The sequence below is a fragment of the Anser anser genome (genome assembly GCF_964211835.1).
Source record: "Anser anser genome assembly, chromosome: 4".
Lineage (NCBI taxonomy): Eukaryota > Metazoa > Chordata > Aves > Anseriformes > Anatidae > Anser > Anser anser.
In genome coordinates, this window is record NC_139724.1 from 30,830,994 (window position 1) to 30,849,422 (window position 18,429).

An 18,429-nucleotide genomic window follows, 5' to 3' on the forward strand; every position below is an offset into this window, starting at 1 on the left:
CTTATTTTAGACATTTTTCAGCATCCAACAAATACATTTTTGGAGCTAAATCATTCTCTTACTCCTGTTCTGCAAGAAGCATAATGTCTTTGAATACAGTCAGAGTGTACCTAAGTACCCAAGACAGCCAGGTAATCTGCAAACATCATGTGTATTTTATTCACACACATTATCCTCCTAGATTAACTAAGGAAGAGCTCACCTGTCACGATATTCTCACCCTCATCCAATGAGGTCAGGATTTTAGACAGAGAGCAGCTTCAAAACACAGACCAACTACAGCACCCTGAAGAAAGCTGTTACCAGGCCTGAAATTGCTGGAGGCACGTTACAAACACAGCCTCCCTCAAAAAGTCTTTTCTTTGTACTGATGAGGGCTTGTGAATCCAACATCCTGCTTTTTTTAAAGCTGCTTGAAACAATTTGTTTTGGAATAGGCTACATAATTCAACACTGAAGAAGTAGTTTTATTTCAATAAAAATTTAAAAAAAAAGTATCCCCTGGTTTTCAAGATAATTTGAAAAAAAACATTTGTTTTCTTCTGTTAGTTCAGTTGCTATCTGTTCACTACTCAGGCAGGGCTGCCTACTTTTGAATATCCATACAACAGTCACTAAAAAAGAGTTGTACTACACACATTTTCCCTGTGCTTTGGGCAATTTGTTGAATCAGACAGTAACTTGGTTCGTAGGAAAGGTAATTTAGGCTAAAAACACAACTACAACTTTTAACTTACTTTTCCATGACTACAAGTCTTAAGTTCAGTTATATGACAGTATTTCAAAGGAATTAGGTAGTAGGAGGGAAGTCTTCTCCTTCCACAAGACCTTTGGCTGAAAACAGGTGACTGAAGAGAGTAATTCTGACCTATCTACTAGGATGCAATGATGCAGCACTGATATAATCATAGACTTCTTGACTGGTTCTTCAAGTTATATAAAAAGATGGTGAAGGAACATCCACTATTATCCTTGGCATAATCCTGGCATATAGAGGCCAGCATACTGCCGAGGTATGAATGAGATTAAAGATTAGTCACGTAACAGAAAGGGCTGCATGCATCCCAGTTCTGTTAGCAGTTCTTGTTACAAGAGGTATGGAACTTCATGGCTGTTTCACAGCCAGTCCGCAGTCATGTGAAGGAAGACACCAGGCTGGGGTGGCACAAGCACTCCCTGCCCCGAGACACACGGTGAAATCCTGAGCTCAGCCTCAAGCACTTGGAGAAGCCACCACCCTCTTGCCAGAGAAAAGGCAAGGACAGTTGGTTTGGAGGACAGAAGGCAAGGTGTGTGCTCCTCACAAAGTCCTGCCCCTAGCAAACAGGGAGCCTGATGTTCTCTTTCCCTTAGCTCAGCTCAGGGGTGAGGATCTGTAAAAGCAAGACTTATGTTTGACACTTGCATGGGTCATCAACATGACTAATTTCCTAAGTTTTTTTTTCTTTGATATTCATAACAAAACATTGCTCAACAACAGCAACTACTTTTATTTTTTCCCACACAATGCTTAAGTGTTTTCAAAGTATTTGATGAAACAGAGGCAAAACAGAGGTTGCATGCGAATTTCTGAATTTGCAAGTCCTTGATTTTGGAATTTTAATAGAAGAAATAACAGCTATGTAGATGTAATCTATTAAACTCTGTCCGTTCCCTCCACATATCCCAAAAGCTACAAAAACAGGGAAATATCTAAGTGCTTGCTCTCTCTCTCTTTCACACAAAGCTATTTTAAAGACTAAAGAACATGGTCATAAGGTTGTAGATAATAGAAAAAAAATATAAAATTATCACTGATCTAAGATATGTATTTCATACAATACTGTCACCAAAATGAGAACTAGAGCTACAGAGCCACTTACATAAGAAAATATTCCTGTACTCCAGTGATGGAAATGAGTCAGACTGATACAGTTATCAAACAACATATGCAGAGGAAGAGTTACTCTTTTAAAAAGTCTTCCCAAGTGACTCATCAGCAAGACTTTTTTTTTTTAATTGGAAATCATATATAATAAAAAATCTACTTAAAAATGTAACTTCATGATCAAATAGACAATTCTAACTAGAGGGAGTAAAAAGTTAGACATGCAACATGCTTTTATATTAGTGCAAAGTAAGTGACATGTTTTAAGCCTGGCAAAGAAGTCCAAAGATTAGGAGACGGATGTGCAAGAGCTGTACAACCTGGACAACAGCGCAAATGATGCCTGTGACTTAAAAACTACCGTGTTCTTTCAGCTGTGTGTTGGGAGCAGGATGAGGAGGAACATGCAATTGAAGTCAGAATCTGACTGCACAATCCAGGCCAGAAATTCAATAACGACTGTGATACAGAAACCAGCATGCTGGAAAAAGAAGCCCTTCTTATGCCCAAATTAAAACATCTTGGTACTTTCTATACTATCTGTGTTAACAATGGCCCAACAGTGGTTTCCGAGATAAACCAGTAACACAGCCGTTATCATCAACTGAATACAAAGAACATGACGCGACATACTTCCACTTCAGACAGCACGAGGTGATCAACCAGCAGGCTGACTTTATGCGTATCACAAGCGTAATCCAGAAGTTGCCTCATGAACTCACATTACTCAGTCCCAGGCATTCACACTTGCAGCAAAGCCTAACTCCAGGAGACTATCACGACAGTTACCTCGCTGCTGAAGTCCTACTTGTATTTCAAAAGCTGCATGAGGCCACATTTATATTAAAGAAGAGATTCAAAAAGGAAAGACAAAGGTGTCAGAGAGCAGAGGTGAATGGCCCCGCAAACAGGCTGCACAGATCACGAACTCAGCCTGGTTTTAAGTTTCAAACCAAAAAGAAGCATCAAGAAGATGGATGTGGTAGCCCAGGACACACAGCTTTTTTTTTTTTTTTTCCCAAGATTTCAAGTGTTTCAAGATTCCCAAACGAGGTTAAAAACTTGAAAGATCTTGAGCTATTAAACATGTATTTTAGACTATTTCTCCTGCAAGTTATTCCAACCCTTTCAACTGACCTTAAGTCTTGGTGTATGTAATCTTTTAGACTCTCTGAGGGAACAAAATGAACAAGGTGTTTTATCTCCCAAGAAGTGAGAAATTCAAAGCTGTGCATGAAAAATACTGAAGGTACTCAAGGAGGTGAGGACTTAGCTGCCAAAGTACGTAACTGCAGCCCCATCACTGACTCAAGGGTCAAGCACTCAAAAGCACAAGCATTTAGGAAAATACCTCCTCCTCCGCCCCCCCAAAAGAGCCAGATGACTGGTGCTACCCACCCCCAAGGTTTCCAGGCCAAACAAAGAATTATCTGTACCTTTGCTGCAGAACACGTGCGCCTGCAATATAAACTTCACATGTAATTTAAAAAGTAAAGTGACTGTGTCAGAAGATTCCTGGTATTACAGAACCTAAGCCTAGCTAATCTCAGCAGGTGTCTCCAGCAAGAAAACAAAGTCCTTGTGTTTAGCAAAACTTCTGGCCTTATTCATCTTTGTTATATTTCAGTTGTTTCCCAACAGCATGCAACCTGAATCTGCAGTATTACATACATGGCTATGGAAAACTGAAAGTAAAAAACTTCATGAAAATGTTACCTGGAGACCGCCTTCATTCAGTGCTCTGGCACCATATGCAATCCTTTTTCCACCCTCCAAAGTGGGCTCTACACTTGGATGGTGCTTCCACCTCTGGAACTCCCTAAACGGATTCAAATAGGGATTTTGATAATCTAAACCAACCTTAAAAAATAAAAAAGTGCAACATTAATGAAAATAAAGTATGAAATGTCAACAAAAGTTAGAAAATAAAACAACCATGTATTACCAGATCAACTCCCCAGTCTATTTCATACTAAATCAACCTTAAGATCTTTCTACTTCAAGAAACTACTGCCAAAACTACATTGTATTAACAGTATAGTACAAGCACGTCTGAGAGTTTGCTGCCGTAAAACTACGTCCTACGTATACCTGAAGCATGGAAATCCTTAATTGCATTGTAACCACCTTCCATATGACTTTGAAATAAAGCAGTGGAATTAAGTTAAGCATGATTTAATGGTAGGTAAGTGAGAAAACTTGTTTGAAATTTGTTTCAAAAACTCTTTGCCCTACACAAGCTGGAAGGAGAGGTAAACAATTATTTCTAGATACTTATTATGTCCTTGCACTCACATATTTTAACCTGTTCACATTATTTAGCTTAGTCAATTATTTCCAAATAGGTGAGCCTTTGTAATAAAGCACCAGGGAACAAAGATAAAAACAGAAAATGGGGGAAAAAATGACTTAGAAATCCTGGGCATTCAGCCAACTGGCTATCTTATTCATTTGAGAACTTGCCCAAAGATAAACCCTACATTTCCCACCTTTAACATATTCTTGGAAAGACAGATGTTGCTGAGATGTGTTTCTCTTTTGTCCAAAGGAATAATTTCTGGCTCCTGTAAGCTTTATTTCACAAAAATTATCAAAATATATCCTGAGTCAGCAACAAACAGTACCTCGATTTCTCTGGCTGTTCAGTTCTTTTAGAGCGCTGCTTGCACCTACTTCCATTGCTGAAGTTCATGACGGATTTTCAAATTATGTACAAGACACATTCTGATGTCTGTTACAAGAATCAGCTCAGACTGACATAGGTGTAAAGTTCAAAGACAAAAGAAGTGCTTGTACGTGCACACAAGTGGTTTTTCTCCTATCTGAACAGAAGATAGGGAATGCAGGGTGTTCCTACTTTGATGCTTCTCCCATAAAATTGGATATGCATGATAGGCTGATGCACAAATAAGGAAACTGAATTAAAGCTGCAAAAGTGACTGATTTTGACATTTCCTAACTTTTGAATATTTTGTGAAAATTTTGCGAGCACAGTTTTGGTTAATCACCTGCTTTTGGCTTTACCAAAATTTGTTTGGTCTGCAAAAGAACGTATTTGTAAGTTTTCCACTTTGTTCTTAATAAAAGATGCTAGATAAAAGACAGATTAATGACAAATTTACCTTTCCTTATATGGGAATGAGTGCACATAAGACTATGAAAGCACTAAACTTGGTCTGCTATTTTTGTGTTTTTTATCTTCACATTAAAACAGAAAAGAGAATGCACACAAAAATGAAGACCCAAACAACACACACACACATGAGAAAAACCAACTTCACTTACCACAAATCCAAGAGCAACTAAGGGTTCACCCTCATTTAAGTGATAAAGAAAGGATCCTCCATACGTATGTCTGTCTAAAGGCCAGCCTACGGTATGTTCTACTCTTCCTGGTTTCCACTTCTTTTCATCAATAATCCATAACTGAAATGAAGATCGCCAGAAATTATTCTATATTGCAAAGCAATGGCATTTCAATAATAAAATAAACTATTGATGACAAATGAACTTACTGCTACGAGCAATGCACGAACTCATCCAGCTAAAGACCAGATTATGATGTACAAATACTTTTTTGGGTTACCATTTAAGAATTTGCCAACATTTTTCCTTGACAAGCCACACATAAGAAAATAAGGCAGACTCCAGCATTACACCTAAATTTTTCATTCAACATGATCCTTTTTATGAGCTACTTTGATAGATGTTTTTGCTAATGAATGCAACTATGTTGACATTTTTTATTTAAAAAACACATTTTTTTCATATGAATCATTACAATTTCCTCACAAGATTCTCATGATCAGGCTTAACTATACAGCAGAGCTGATCTAAGTATCTGCTGCCAAACAAGTTGTCCTCTCTTCTCTCTCCTACAAACTTCCAGTACTCACGTGACCCATGGCATACTTACAGCCTTTTCCTATTTTTACTGGTGGGTTAATTTTCCACTCAATTCACAAAACATCACGGAGTGATGTGCCTGGCACAGTCTAAGGATGGAGGGGGAGTAGAATTATCTCCTTCCACCCATCAGGCACTATTACATCTTCTCAAGCGCAGAGGGTACATCTACATTAATATTTCTATTTGGATTATGGAGCGCGTTTTTGAGCGGGACTCCGGATTGCTCCCGCTCAGCGCGCTTTGGTTCACATTACAGAGCAGTCACGGAAGGCACAGACTGGATTCCTTTCACATGAAACCCAACTCTGCCTGGCTCCAGAAACCCGCCTAAAGCATTCCAGTCACAAAAGGGTACTCGGGACTCAGATAGAGCTAGCCCAAAGTAAAAATAACCCTGAAATGTGCATAGCGTGGATGTCGGCTCATCAGCACCAACTATTTCACTTTACAGATCCATTCCTATTGCACTGTACTATTTGCTAAAGCAGACACGGTCACATTGAAACCTGTCTCATCTGGTACCAAAGGGACTGTACTCTACCTACAACTTAGGTATTAGAAATTTTAACTATATCATGCAAAGGAACATTCACCAATTGCCTCTTCTCTACAGAAATCTAAAATATTTTGGTGAAAATATTTTAAAATCGCCAAATAAATTTGGTGAATGCTTTGTAGTTGGAAGCACATGCTTAAAGAAATAATCAGAAAGAGTATGTTACAGTCAAACTCTGGAGATACTCTAGACAATCAGGTTTTTTTTTCACGACTAGTATTTCCCGAGTACAAAATACTTTTTATACACCTGATCCCTATCTCAATTCTATAAGCCTAGCGAAGGGATCAGGGTGTGTGTGTGTAAAGCTCAAGCAGGTGTTTCAGAGAGCATGACAGCCCCTTCCTCTAATGAACATGCAGAAAACCCACAGAAAGCCTTTCTTCTCCTCCTCAGGTATTAAAACTACCTAACATTAGGCAGCATGAATCCCCCTCTCGTTTACTAAAAGTACTGAAAACAAATTTCACAAATGAGAATAACTGAAATCAGATTAAGAAGTGGATTCACAGGTACTCCTAAATACAGATTAAAGAATAATAGCATTCAAAACAAGAGAGTCAACACATTCAGAAATGTCTTCTCTTACCAGCTTCAGAAGAGCAAATATTCTAGAGTCTGAAAACGTAACTCAAAATCTATCATTCTATTGTCTTTATATAAAGTAGCTTGAAAACAAACTACCTTACATTTTTACAGTATTTTCCTTAACGCTTAAAATTCTACAGATGATACCTCTTTCAATCCAATGCCATAGCTCTGGGCTTGACAGTTCTCCCTGAGGTTGTATTTTTTGTACAGCTGTTTGGCCAGATGTCCGTGACAACCTTCAGCAAAGATTGTGACCTTAGCATGGAGTTCCAAGCCTCGTTCAAAGGTAGGCTGCAAAAGTAGAGGATTTCATCAGCAGTTACAACTGTGTCCCATCAAACTCACAGAAAGAAAACGTAGAGCAACAAGGTGATTTTACACTACTTTGTAGCACTGCCCAGAGCCTACAAATCATGGTAAGCTAAGACAGAAAAGACAGCTGGAGCAGAACCAAACTACGATACACCCCCAGCAAACCTGGCAAGGGGATTCCATTAGAGCAGCACCACAGTGAATCACCATTCTGTACTGAGAGCGATTCTTTTCCAGGTCAGAGGATTCTACCATCACATCTGCCCATTCAGACGGTGCAAAGGAACCCCCACAGAACAAAGAATCTTAACCTGTAACTTCACGCCTTAATTTTTGCTCATAAAGTCACATTACGATAAAATATTGTCTTATATATGTACATGAAGAAGGCCTAATAAAACACCAGGTCAGAAAAAGATATATCAGCGTCCTGTCCCCCTGTCCCATCCCACCTTCCCCCAAGAACATGCAACTTCAGAATTCAGAATAAAATTGTTACAATAAATATTACACCAATATTATATTGCATGTTAAAACACAAATAACGTTAGGGTAATTTTGCTGTGGCATTTTAAAAGAATTTCTCATCAAAAACTCCAACGTGATTCAGAGTAAGATAGGGGGAACCAGCAGGCTCATACCAGCAGTTCATACTCATGTACGAGCACGTCACTTGCACACACGAGTGCATTAGGCTAGAATAGACGAGGAGGTTGTATTTGCAGCGTAAGGATACTACATTACTACATTCTAAATATACATAACCTTGCAGGGGGAAAAAAAGTTTTGTTTTTTTTTTTTTAAAAAAAAAAAGAAGCCTGAATTGAGAAAGTTTAATGCTGAAAAAGATCACAAGCACAGTTTTCAATGAAACCTGCCAGAGGTAAACCATTCACCATTCCTGTTTTTTGTTTGATTGGTACTGATTACAAGGTGAAACTCTACTCGTTAACCACACCACTTGATTAGGTTCTGTATAAACAAACACATTGAAGGCATTCTTGATTTGAAGGTTACGCAAATGATGTTTATTTACCTTTATTCACTGGAAGTACTATCAACGGACAACTAAAACACTTAGTTTAAATACTCAGTTTACAGTAGTGGCACCCTACTTCTGTACAAATCAAAGAAGTCAACAGACATCCAGAGTATGTGGAAAAAAGATTAGGTTTTGAGGATGCTTTAAAAACATTCATATTTCCTCCCTACTTAAACAAAAACAAACAAAAAACCTGCATTAAAAGCCATTTATTACTGCAATGTATTACTCGCACCTCCTACTGGAGAAAATGCACACCTGAAAATTAGCGTGTGTATATCCACTATGGGAGACAGACAATATTATACAGGAAAAATATATTACTTTTCCCTGCCATCACTTTTTCCTCCATTACATTTATTTTCTTAAAACAAGAATGAGTCTTTTCTTCTCAACCTCTGCTTTAAATTGGAAAAACAGACCAGACTTTTACGTCAAAGTAAGTACATCTTTGAAATTATTTGTAAACTAGTAAGAAACCTCATATAAGGAAAGCTGAAGAAAAAAACCCAAACCTGTACCTAGAATTTCTGTAGCCTGATAATTGTGTGAAAGCTGTTCCGAGGTGCTCTGAGGTACTAACTTCTCCCTACGTATTGCACAGGGAGGTGACATGCTTACAGCAGGTTCTGGATTCCACTAAAAATCATCCAAAGTCCAGCACTTCGGGCAGGGGGTCACCTTCTGGATACAGCAGTGTGACCAACCAGCAAAAAGGTATAAAGATTCAGTGCGTACCTTGCCCCAGCAAGGTAGACAGACTGTCAACAAACGTTGACTACAGTTGTACAGAAGAAAAAGCAACCAGCCAGAAGCACGCTCTTACACGTTGCTAGCTACCAGCAGGACAACAGCCTTCCATTTCACCTTCGTACTTTTTTGAGGGAGTTCAAGGGAGTGTTCCTTTTTTATTTATTTTTTATACTGATTTCCTGTATGTCAAAGCACACTTGCAGTCTTTCCTTCCAATCACCCTCAGAGAAATCTCCTTTCTGCAAAGGCTTTATCTGCTAATTTCACACGGAGTTTACAATGTCCCGAGACCAAAACTTTCAGGTGTAATTGATCAATTTAATACAGAGCGGAAAAACAGGTACTGAATTTTGTATTTTTTCTTAGGCTGCAGGAAGATTACTGATACCACTAGAAGCAGATACAGCACAATTTCCAAAATTAGATCTCCAGTTATGGAAAACATAGCTACTTACTTTAGGTGCTCCATCCTTTTGAATTCCCACATCATTAGTAGCTATCCCTTTCACACTACCATCTTCATGAAAAAGAACCTTTGAAAATGTTTAAACAAAAAGAACATTTTAATGATTAGTCATTTTAATCCATTCATAAAGTCCTAATACAGAACTTATAAGCACCAAGTCTTTCTGCTGTCTAGTGGTCAAACTTGGAAGATTATGTTATTATTAACGTACTTTATGATCCACTTTGTGCTTTGCTGGATCTGGGCCAAGGATTTTAGCCACTGAAACGTGGCTTTCATAATACATTTCTGTTAAGAGGAATGTTGTGATTGTACAAATGCTGTGAATGTACAAATAATTGGGAGCGCAGTGAAAGGGGCTTCAAAAATGCTTTTCATATACACACTGATATCATTATTACCTCAGCTGCTGCATAGCCTGGATACAACTCAACACCCAAAGCTTCTGCTTGTTCACCTAACCAGCTCACAAAGTGTCCCAGACGTACTATGTAATTCCCATGATTAACCATTGGAAGTCCTAGGCAAAAAGAATATACACACAAACATATACACACACACCTAAAACACAGAACACTAAGCAAAGTATAAGAAGATGTAGACAAAGATACATCTGATGTATATAAGTGCCATCTTCAAAAAAAAATAACGTCATGTGTGATTAGAGCCATCATCTACAAGCACACAATTGCTGCAGGCTATTATATTCTCCATACACTTGCTGTGCTACATTGAATCAAGATTGATTGATTCATAGAAAAGCTGAAAAACACACTGAAAAGATGGTACAAAGAGCTCCTCACTAGACTTTACCTGGAAGAATTGGCACTGGAATTCTAGACTTCTTTGTTAAAATTCCAAACTTGTCTTCAGTTACAGGAGTATGAAGTGGAGCCTACGTAGAAAAGGGAATAGAAATAGGCCTGTGAGTTGTTTTTTTCTAGCCAATCCAAACCATATAAAATAAGAAAAAAAAATAAAAACCCACACAAATAATTAAACAAATAACGAACTGGCAGTCATTTAAATGTCTAATAAAGCATTTCTATAGGAAAGTATCACCAGAGAGAAAATCAAATATCTTATGAAAACAGTCATGAGACAAGAATCAACACAACCGAAAGGTTAAAAAACTGGAACAGGGCCTTGCAAACCCCTGCTATAGTTTGTGCTTCAGCTTGTACTCCATCAATACTCTAAACACTTCTAAAGAAGGCAGCGCATCGTGTGTGTTCAGACCACTACGACAAAACAACTAGTCAATGGCCTGCTTCTTGCAGCTCCCAGGTGACAGCAGGGAGCCAGCTGCCAGTCAGATGGCTGTCCTGGCATGGATGGTGGCTCAGTTCTTGCTGTCTTCCCTCCTAAATGACCTTAGGCCTGAGCTACATTACTACGTCTGCACAAAACATAGCGCAGCACAGTCAGAGGTACTGCCCAGAAGCGACACGTCTGACATTGCTATCAATCTGCCACATCACTGCTTGTGCACAGGAGCTGGATTCTGTATAAATGCAGGAGATGTGGCGCACTCCGGGATCTGGCAGGCATCCTGTGCATGTGCTGTAAGACCACTGGATGGAAGAACAAAGGCCGCAACAGACACGTTTAGCACTGCTGAACTAGAGAAAATGTACTAAAAAGAAAACAGGTGGTTCTGTCTTACTGGATCAACGTACTTTAAATGGTACTAAGCACCAAAGGTACCAAGTTACTAAGTCACACCAAAATGAGTCAGATACAGGAATTTATGACATGCTAGCAATGTGTTTGTATGTTCATACATACCCCCCGCTCCTTCCAGTCTGGAAATAGTTCTTGCAGGGACCTTGGCTCAAGACAAGCACCAGACAGTGTATGTGCACCAATTTGGGAAGCCTTTTCCACCAGACAAACACGTACTTCTTTGCCATGCTCAGCAGCTAACTGTTTGAGTCGAATAGCTGCAGAAAGACCTGCAGGGCCTGCTCCAACAATGACAACATCAGCTTCCTCTGCAAATCTCTCCATGTTCACCCCTTTAATAGAAAAAAAGATAGTAAGATAAACTAATCACCAATTCTCCCCAACATCTCTCTCCCTACACCTTGCTCTGTGATACTGACTACTGGGTATCCCCGTAGTATTACCTGCCATAAAAGGAGGCTAAACACCTAACAAAATGCCCACTTCTGTACTTGGAATAGTGCAGAAGGACATTAGCATTCCAATATAAAATTAACTCTTCATAAGTTGTAAGAAGATATGCCATAAAAACATATACACAGTCTCTATACACCAGAAATATCATCTTCAGAAGTTAAGAAGAAAGTCAAAGTTAATTAAGAGCCCAGTTAGCTAGCTGCATCAAAGACACTTGGTGAAACTATAGGGAAGGGAGAAGGAAGAAAACAAGATCCATAGTCAGAACAAGTTACTTTATTTTACACTAATTAATCAGTGACTTTTCTGGAATTGAAACCTTTAAAATTGCTAAACATAGTGATTGGAATGTCCGGAAATATTGCAAAAGTTGCTTATAGATTTTCTTGATCTCATTTCATAGCACTAAAGACACTCATTGTGAGAGAGCAACCGTGAAATTTCATTTGGAAAATTAGTCCTGTATTTAAGAGAATAGAATTTCTGTAGAAAGAAAAAACAGCAACACATTTCAGTGTTGTTAAAGCTCAGCAACGAGAATAAAAAGCTTTTAAAAATGCATTTTTCCCACTTACCTTCCCATCGTTTGTCTTTGTCCCGTGGATGAATCGTGTAATGCGTAGTTATGCGAGGCACAGCGGCAGTAGAGGTACATCTTGCTGCGTGCAGTGACAGAAGGCAGTCTCTCTTTATCAACTTAAGAGCATGAAAGCACTGACGTGCTGCAAAAGCAAGAAACAGATTTGACGAACCATTCCTTCCTCAAAAAGTGTTCCATTTTTTTTTCAGGAACACATGGCACAACCAGTATGACAGTCCCCCAAGAAGGCAGTCAGGATGAGAAGATGAGGAAACATAAACACAGATTTTAAAAGTTTCAATTGTTACAATTACATTGTATCATTTATATTTAAAAAATAAACAGAGAGCTTCCCCTTTAAGCATTCTTCCCATGATACCACTCCCTGCACTAGCCAACCATTTCTGACAGCTGACATGGGATAGCACACACATACACGGGGAAAATGCATTTTAAGTTCCTGCTGAACTTTGTACTCCAAGACTTACTTCAGACTTCATGAGAAGTGACTAAACAACTGCAGGTGTAGGACATTCAAGTTCACCCCTTGTGACACCAACACGTGCTGAGATATACAGCCTACACGACTACTGATAAGGAGGCAGCTCATCTAAAACGTCACAGCCTACACCAGAAGCTCAGACTTAAACCCAGGTTCAGTGTAGCCAAAGCCAGGCACAGTAGATACAATTAATCTTTACTTTCGCTGCAAAAACATTACTTGTTGCAACAACAAACTCGACTCGCTTATAAAGAAAACAGAACTGAAGTTCCAAATGATCAAAACAGGATTCTATGCAGAAGAGCAACAACATGCCGCAACATCTGCTTTAATTTCCACTTTTCACAACCGGCAAAGACATGATTTGTACTCAGAAAAGCAGTATATGCAGCACCACAACTAGTTTTAGTGTACAGATCTGTGAGCTAATGCACCCTGAGAGATATTTTTCCTTCCATTACAGAGTCCCTGCTGTAATTTCAGGGACGAAGAGGTAGAACACGGTATTTAAAACACGGCATTTCTGCCAAACCGCAGCAGTCAAAGGCCCAGCCGGGGACGTAGTGCTGGCAGCAGCGCTGGCGAGGCCAGCAGGCAGGCCGCCCTTTTGCCACAGCCCCGCACGGTGCCAGGCAGGACGGCGGTGCCAGCCGTGCCGGTTTAACAACAGCTCTCACCCGTAACCCCCCAGCGCACGGACACCGCGCACAGCCGCCCTTCACACAGGCGGGACTGAGCAGCCGCCGGCCCTGGGCGAGCCTGACGGGACCGGGGCCGGGACACACGGCCAGAAGGAGAAGACAAGACAGGACAGGAGGGGTTTTTTTATTCCACCACAGCCCCAACAAGCTTGGTCCCGCTGCCCCCCCTCGCCCCGCCGCGTTACCTGTGGCGCAGGGCGGGCAGCGCGACCACAACATGGCGGCGCCCTCGACCCCTCTCGGTGCCCCCGCAGCAGCTGCCCGCGGCCCTGCTGCGCCTGCGCGGGGGCGAGGGCGGGGCCGGGCGGGCGGTGCCGCGGCCATGGCCGAGGCGGGGCTGGGGCGGCCCCTCGGGGATGGAGGCGGCCCGCAGCGGGGCGTCGGGGCCGGCGGGCGAGCGGCAGCTGGAGGAGGGGGAGATGCAGATCGGCGACGTGGGTGCGAGGGGGGCGGCGGGGAGGTGGGTCCGGGCGGCCCCAGCCGTGTCCCTGAGCCGTTTCTCTCTGTGTCTCCCCCCCCCCCCCCCCCCCCCAGGGGGACGCGCCGCTGGACAGACAGCCCTCTTCGCGTGTGTTTAATTTAAAGAGGTGTCGGCGGCAGGAAGCCTGCCGGCTCCACAGAGCTTGCGGAGATAACCTCGGTCTTCCTCGCTACGCGTCGAGGATGGGATAATACAGCAAGTCGCGGCTTATTTACAAGCTTCGGATAACCATCCTCATCCCAAGCCTTGCTATGTTAAGCAATACTGCAATATATTCCTATAAAACTGCATTTTTTTTTCAGTAAGTTTTATTACTGCAAAGGATTTTTACACTATTTTTGTTGTAATGCATATAAAGTGCCTTATGACGGACCATATATCCCTCCTTGGTAGAAATTTAGCAGCAGTGTTTGCTTAGAGGATGGATTGCTGTGAACGACAAGTAAAAGCTTCCATCAGTTACAAAAGAACCTGTGAAATATATTCTCCCATCTTCAAGGAAGCACATAAGAACGTTTCCTGTATTTGGTCCTACTTTATATCTTGCCTGAAGCAGTTACTAGTTAGTTAGTCCAGGGCTTACTGTTACCACAACCCTTTGGTCTGAAAGACCACTGCTGTGAAATAAATACCTGTATTGAAACTCCTGTACACTTACCAAAGCTGGGGGAATGCTGAAGTGCAGTGGGAAACAGCAGGAGAAGGTAGCTGTACCCTGCACTGTTAGCCCAATTTCCTCTGCTAGAAGGACTTTTTTAAAAGAAAAACTGTAATTTTGTTATCAAAGCAATAAAGTTTTTGCAACAAATTCTGACTAATGGGTGTCTTCTGATTACTCATAGAAACAAGGATAACATTGAATATATCCACAATCAACTTACATGAAAAACGAAAATAACGATGAGGACAGACATCCTGTCAAAGCCTGCTCGTTGAGAAGGCTTGCCCCCCGTGAGTACACAAGTTCTTTTGAATTGAGTTTTGACTGCCCCTTAAAGGCAATCCACATTGCAGGATTTCACTTAGCTGTTTTTTTCCAGTAACCCAAAATGTTGCCAAACAACTTGGAAAACAAGTCATTTTGATCAGCAGATAATCTTTTATTATTTCAATAAAACATACAATCGTGGAAACAGGATGAATAACTTTTGATTTCAAGATAATCCAAAGTTCTGTAAACAGTTAAAGTGTGTGTCACACTGTTTTTAGTTCTACTTCTTACATTATTAAGAAGTTAAGTGCAAACATTGGAAGTATCTTTTAAAAAGCTTCAAAACATCAATGCAAAAGAATTTCTTTCACCACCTTGGGCTCCAGGCCTTTGGGTTGTGAGCATGGTACTACACGAACTTGGGAATTCATACTCATAACAGAAAAGATTCTCTTCACTAAGTGTATGCAGAGGAACTGCTTCTGCCTTGCACCTCTCTTTTTGGTATAGAGGTTCATTTCATGTGGGACAAAATCATTTTGCTTTGGGAAAAGGGGAAAAAATATTTACACTGGGAAGCCCAATGCTGCCCAAAAAGTGTGGAATGGCGGTGCTCCAAAATTATTTTAACTGTACTGCATCCAATCAGATGTACAAGGTGATTAAAGTGTAGATGTTATGACACCTATTAATATTGATCATCATCTATTTGACACTCTCTCGTTATTCAATATGCAAAGACTTTAAAATCCGTTGAAGTGTGCAGGCGATGGGGAACTACGTAGGGAAGCCCATAAAGAAGTGGTGAGGAAAAGAGCAGCATCAAGATGTTGGGATACTCACTCCGGTCTTCCCAGGGAAGGATGCTCTTCTGAAGGAAAAACTTCCACCAGCTACAGTTGGAGGACACTGTTGAGAAACTCATTTTGTTTTAAAAACAATTCTGGTTCTGCTTGAATTAGAACAATTGTTACCATTTCAGGATCATTTGTATGATTAAAATAGTTGATACATTTTTTAAAAAGAATAACATTCACTTGTTTGGCTTTGACAACTACAATAAACTCATCTAATTATGAAATAAAAATATTTTCTTAGTGCTACTGTTCCCTAGAGCTTTTAAGAGCTGTATGCAGTCTGCCAGTCAGAAATTTTAAAGGGAAAATAATTTTCTGAATGATGAAACCAATCAACTCTGAAAAAAACAGCTGGTGAAATGGGGATTTAAAAAAAAAAAAAAGTTTATTGAAAATAGCCTTTTTTTTCAAAGATAGATGATTTTGAAACATTTTGATTTTAGTATGAGATGTTTTAAATCATAGTTCATGCTTTTTTCCACACTTCTATCTTGTTGGAGGGGAAAAAAAAAAAAGATTGATTCTGAACCAGGATGAGCTGTCAAAATGTCAGGAACTGTTGCAAGATTAAAATAATTTTATTTTTATTGGTTCTACCTGCAAGCAGCCACACTGCTCTCACTTCATCCTGCTGTGTGTTTCGGTGCACGGGAGTCCAGCCATCATACCTCCCTCATTTTGACTCATTACTGTAAAGCAGCAAGTCCATGGATGTGAAGCTAACAGTGCAGATGTCACTGTAAAGATTCAAAACGTATTTACATGTACAGATTTAGTCTCGTTGACTGTGTAGTCACAGATGCATCAGAAGAGTCCGTACAAAGCACAGGCTTTGTTAGCTTTGGTGTGATTTCGTGCACTGGCCACATCTCTACCCAAATGAATGATGGGCCATATGTTTTCTGACTGCCTTTGCCTCTCTTGGATCTTCTCTGTCTGTAGTTATACCAAACCTGGTGAATCATTTCCTTGAAAGGTCGGGTAGTCAAAGTGTAGAGAAGAGGATTCAAAGCGCTATTTATTGGCAAGATAAAAATCACCACCCAAGACGTTATGGTACCTTAGGGAGGGAAAGAGAAAGGAAGCTTTAGTAGCATTTGTACACGTTAATTAATGCAAGCACTTCATGCTTATGAAGCACAGCTACCTGCTAAGAGGCTGGCACAGTTCTTGTTCTGGCTGAGCCCCAGTTTCTTGACCCACATCTTTTTCTCTCTGCTTTGCTCCCTTGTCTCTTACTGTGATCACCGTTTGCCATTCTCTTCCCATAATGAATTCTAGGCAATCATATCTATGTCCCTGATGTCCTGTCCTCCCCCAAAGCAATATCCTCCAGCCCCTTCTTCCCTGCAGAGGCTGGTTTAGCTCCTCTGCACCAGTTCTCTGTTCTTTCCCATGTGAAGGGCACTGTATACATCCTTATTTCCTTCTTGCCCTGTTGGTAAGGGTCTCCGTGTTCACACCTCCCTCCTTAGTCACAGTTTCCTGCTCTCCTGCCTATATCAGGGTCTAGGTGCCTTTTTCTGTCACCCCTTTTCATCCTTACTGTTTGGGAGAGAAGTTGGATTGTTAGCTGAGAGGCAGGCAGAGAAGGGACAGGACTGTAGAGCTGAAAGATGGTCATGGGCACCCTCAGCTGCACTGTTTGATTTATAAAACAATTGCAGAACTGTCCCAAGCTGTACAAACAGCTTTATACGTGCTGCCTTTCCCCCCTGCTTTCTGGCTTGATCCTCTTTCTGCAATATCAATACATTTCTACTGATGCATGATTCAAAGGCTGTCACAGCCCTCCCCGCCCCCCCAAAAAAAAACCAAACTCCTGTAAACGTAGATAAACATCTGTGATTGTCTTTAATTTTACGAAATGGGTTAGTACTACTTAGCCCAATATGTATAACGCAGAATGTTTACTTGCTGAATCTAAGATCACCCTGTGGTTTAGCAGGATTTCTTCTAGATTTCCTGACTCAGAATACATCTGCTTCTATTTTTCACAACATTTTCTTTAAAATCTCTTACATGGTTTGATAACTTTATCAAGAAGCATTTTAGAAGGTTTAATATAACTGAAAAATATTTGACATGATCAACATAACTATCAGACGTTTAACATTTAAGTCAAAACTTTGAAAAGGTAACTCCCAACACTTCTGGTCAGCACAAAACTCTGAGCTAAAATATTTTCTCACCGGTACGGTATTGTCACATACAACCATATGCTGAGTCTGACTCCGTGGATGCTGGTGCTACCCTTTGTGCTAACATGTTCTTTCTGACATGGTTTACAAGCCCTACATAAAGACACTATTACTCTAGCATGTACCCTTACAGCAAAGAGAAGGAAAGAAATAGGCTGTGATTTTTAATCTTTTAAGTTACACTGTATTTACATGGGAAAGTTTTTCCTAGCATGAAGGAAGGTTAAGCACAGCTGTACATAACTTATTGTGTGAAATATAAGTATCGGTTTGTAAAAGAAAGTTATTTCAGGGTAAGAATTGTACATTTAAATCAAGATAGGAAACACTGTGTTGTCTTTAGCAATGGTTAACAGAACCACCAAAAGCCGTCACATGAAAAAAGCCAATCCAATTGAAACTTGGTTTATTTTGTGCATTTCCTAGATATTTTGTGGAGACAGACTTTAAAGATTTGAATCTCTGTTGTTTTGACTGACTCAAAGGTAGTTCTTGATGATGACAGTAATATAGTCCAATGCAGTAATAAAACAAACTA

The 18,429-nt window shown here is 40.3% G+C and overlaps 2 protein-coding genes and 1 long non-coding RNA gene across 13 annotated transcripts in view; 1 reads left to right on the top strand and 2 right to left on the bottom strand.

The window, feature by feature from the left end:
- The window catches only part of ETFDH (electron transfer flavoprotein dehydrogenase), a 19,893-nt gene extending 6,133 nt beyond the window's left edge, over positions 1-13,760 (bottom strand). For both annotated transcript variants that reach the window (XR_014583026.1, XM_083832706.1), the window contains exons 1-9: positions 13,607-13,760; positions 12,214-12,360; positions 11,285-11,514; positions 10,310-10,391; positions 9,898-10,016; positions 9,486-9,563; positions 7,068-7,214; positions 5,153-5,293; positions 3,584-3,727 (exon numbers count right to left, since the gene is read on the bottom strand). Coding sequence is in view for 1 of the 2 variants with exons in the window: in XM_083832706.1 (XP_083688832.1) it covers positions 3,584-3,727; positions 5,153-5,293; positions 7,068-7,214; positions 9,486-9,563; positions 9,898-10,016; positions 10,310-10,391; positions 11,285-11,514; positions 12,214-12,360; positions 13,607-13,745 (1,227 nt within the window). In the remaining variant the exon portion in view is untranslated. The remainder of the gene's footprint in view (positions 1-3,583; positions 3,728-5,152; positions 5,294-7,067; positions 7,215-9,485; positions 9,564-9,897; positions 10,017-10,309; positions 10,392-11,284; positions 11,515-12,213; positions 12,361-13,606) is intronic.
- Positions 13,761-13,772: 12 nt separating this feature from the next.
- Positions 13,773-15,713, top strand: LOC310898174. 3 transcript variants are annotated; one of them, XR_014583027.1, is made up of 4 exons: positions 13,773-13,859; positions 13,956-14,203; positions 14,745-14,853; positions 15,574-15,713. It is a non-coding gene; the product is annotated as an uncharacterized lncRNA (long non-coding RNA). The 3 variants fall into 3 exon arrangements; XR_014583028.1 differs by having other exon boundaries at positions 13,782-13,855; XR_014583029.1 differs by having other exon boundaries at positions 13,796-14,203.
- RXFP1 (relaxin family peptide receptor 1) overlaps positions 14,861-18,429 on the bottom strand; it is a 56,406-nt gene continuing 52,837 nt past the window's right edge. For 7 of the 8 annotated variants that reach the window (XM_083832698.1, XM_083832700.1, XM_083832699.1 and 4 more), the window contains one exon: positions 14,862-16,750. In XM_083832698.1, the coding sequence (XP_083688824.1) occupies positions 16,449-16,750 (302 nt within the window). In that variant the 3' untranslated portion in view covers positions 14,862-16,448. Of the gene's footprint in view, positions 16,751-18,429 lie in introns of all 8 variants that reach the window. The other variant, XM_083832704.1, reaches the window with a different exon arrangement.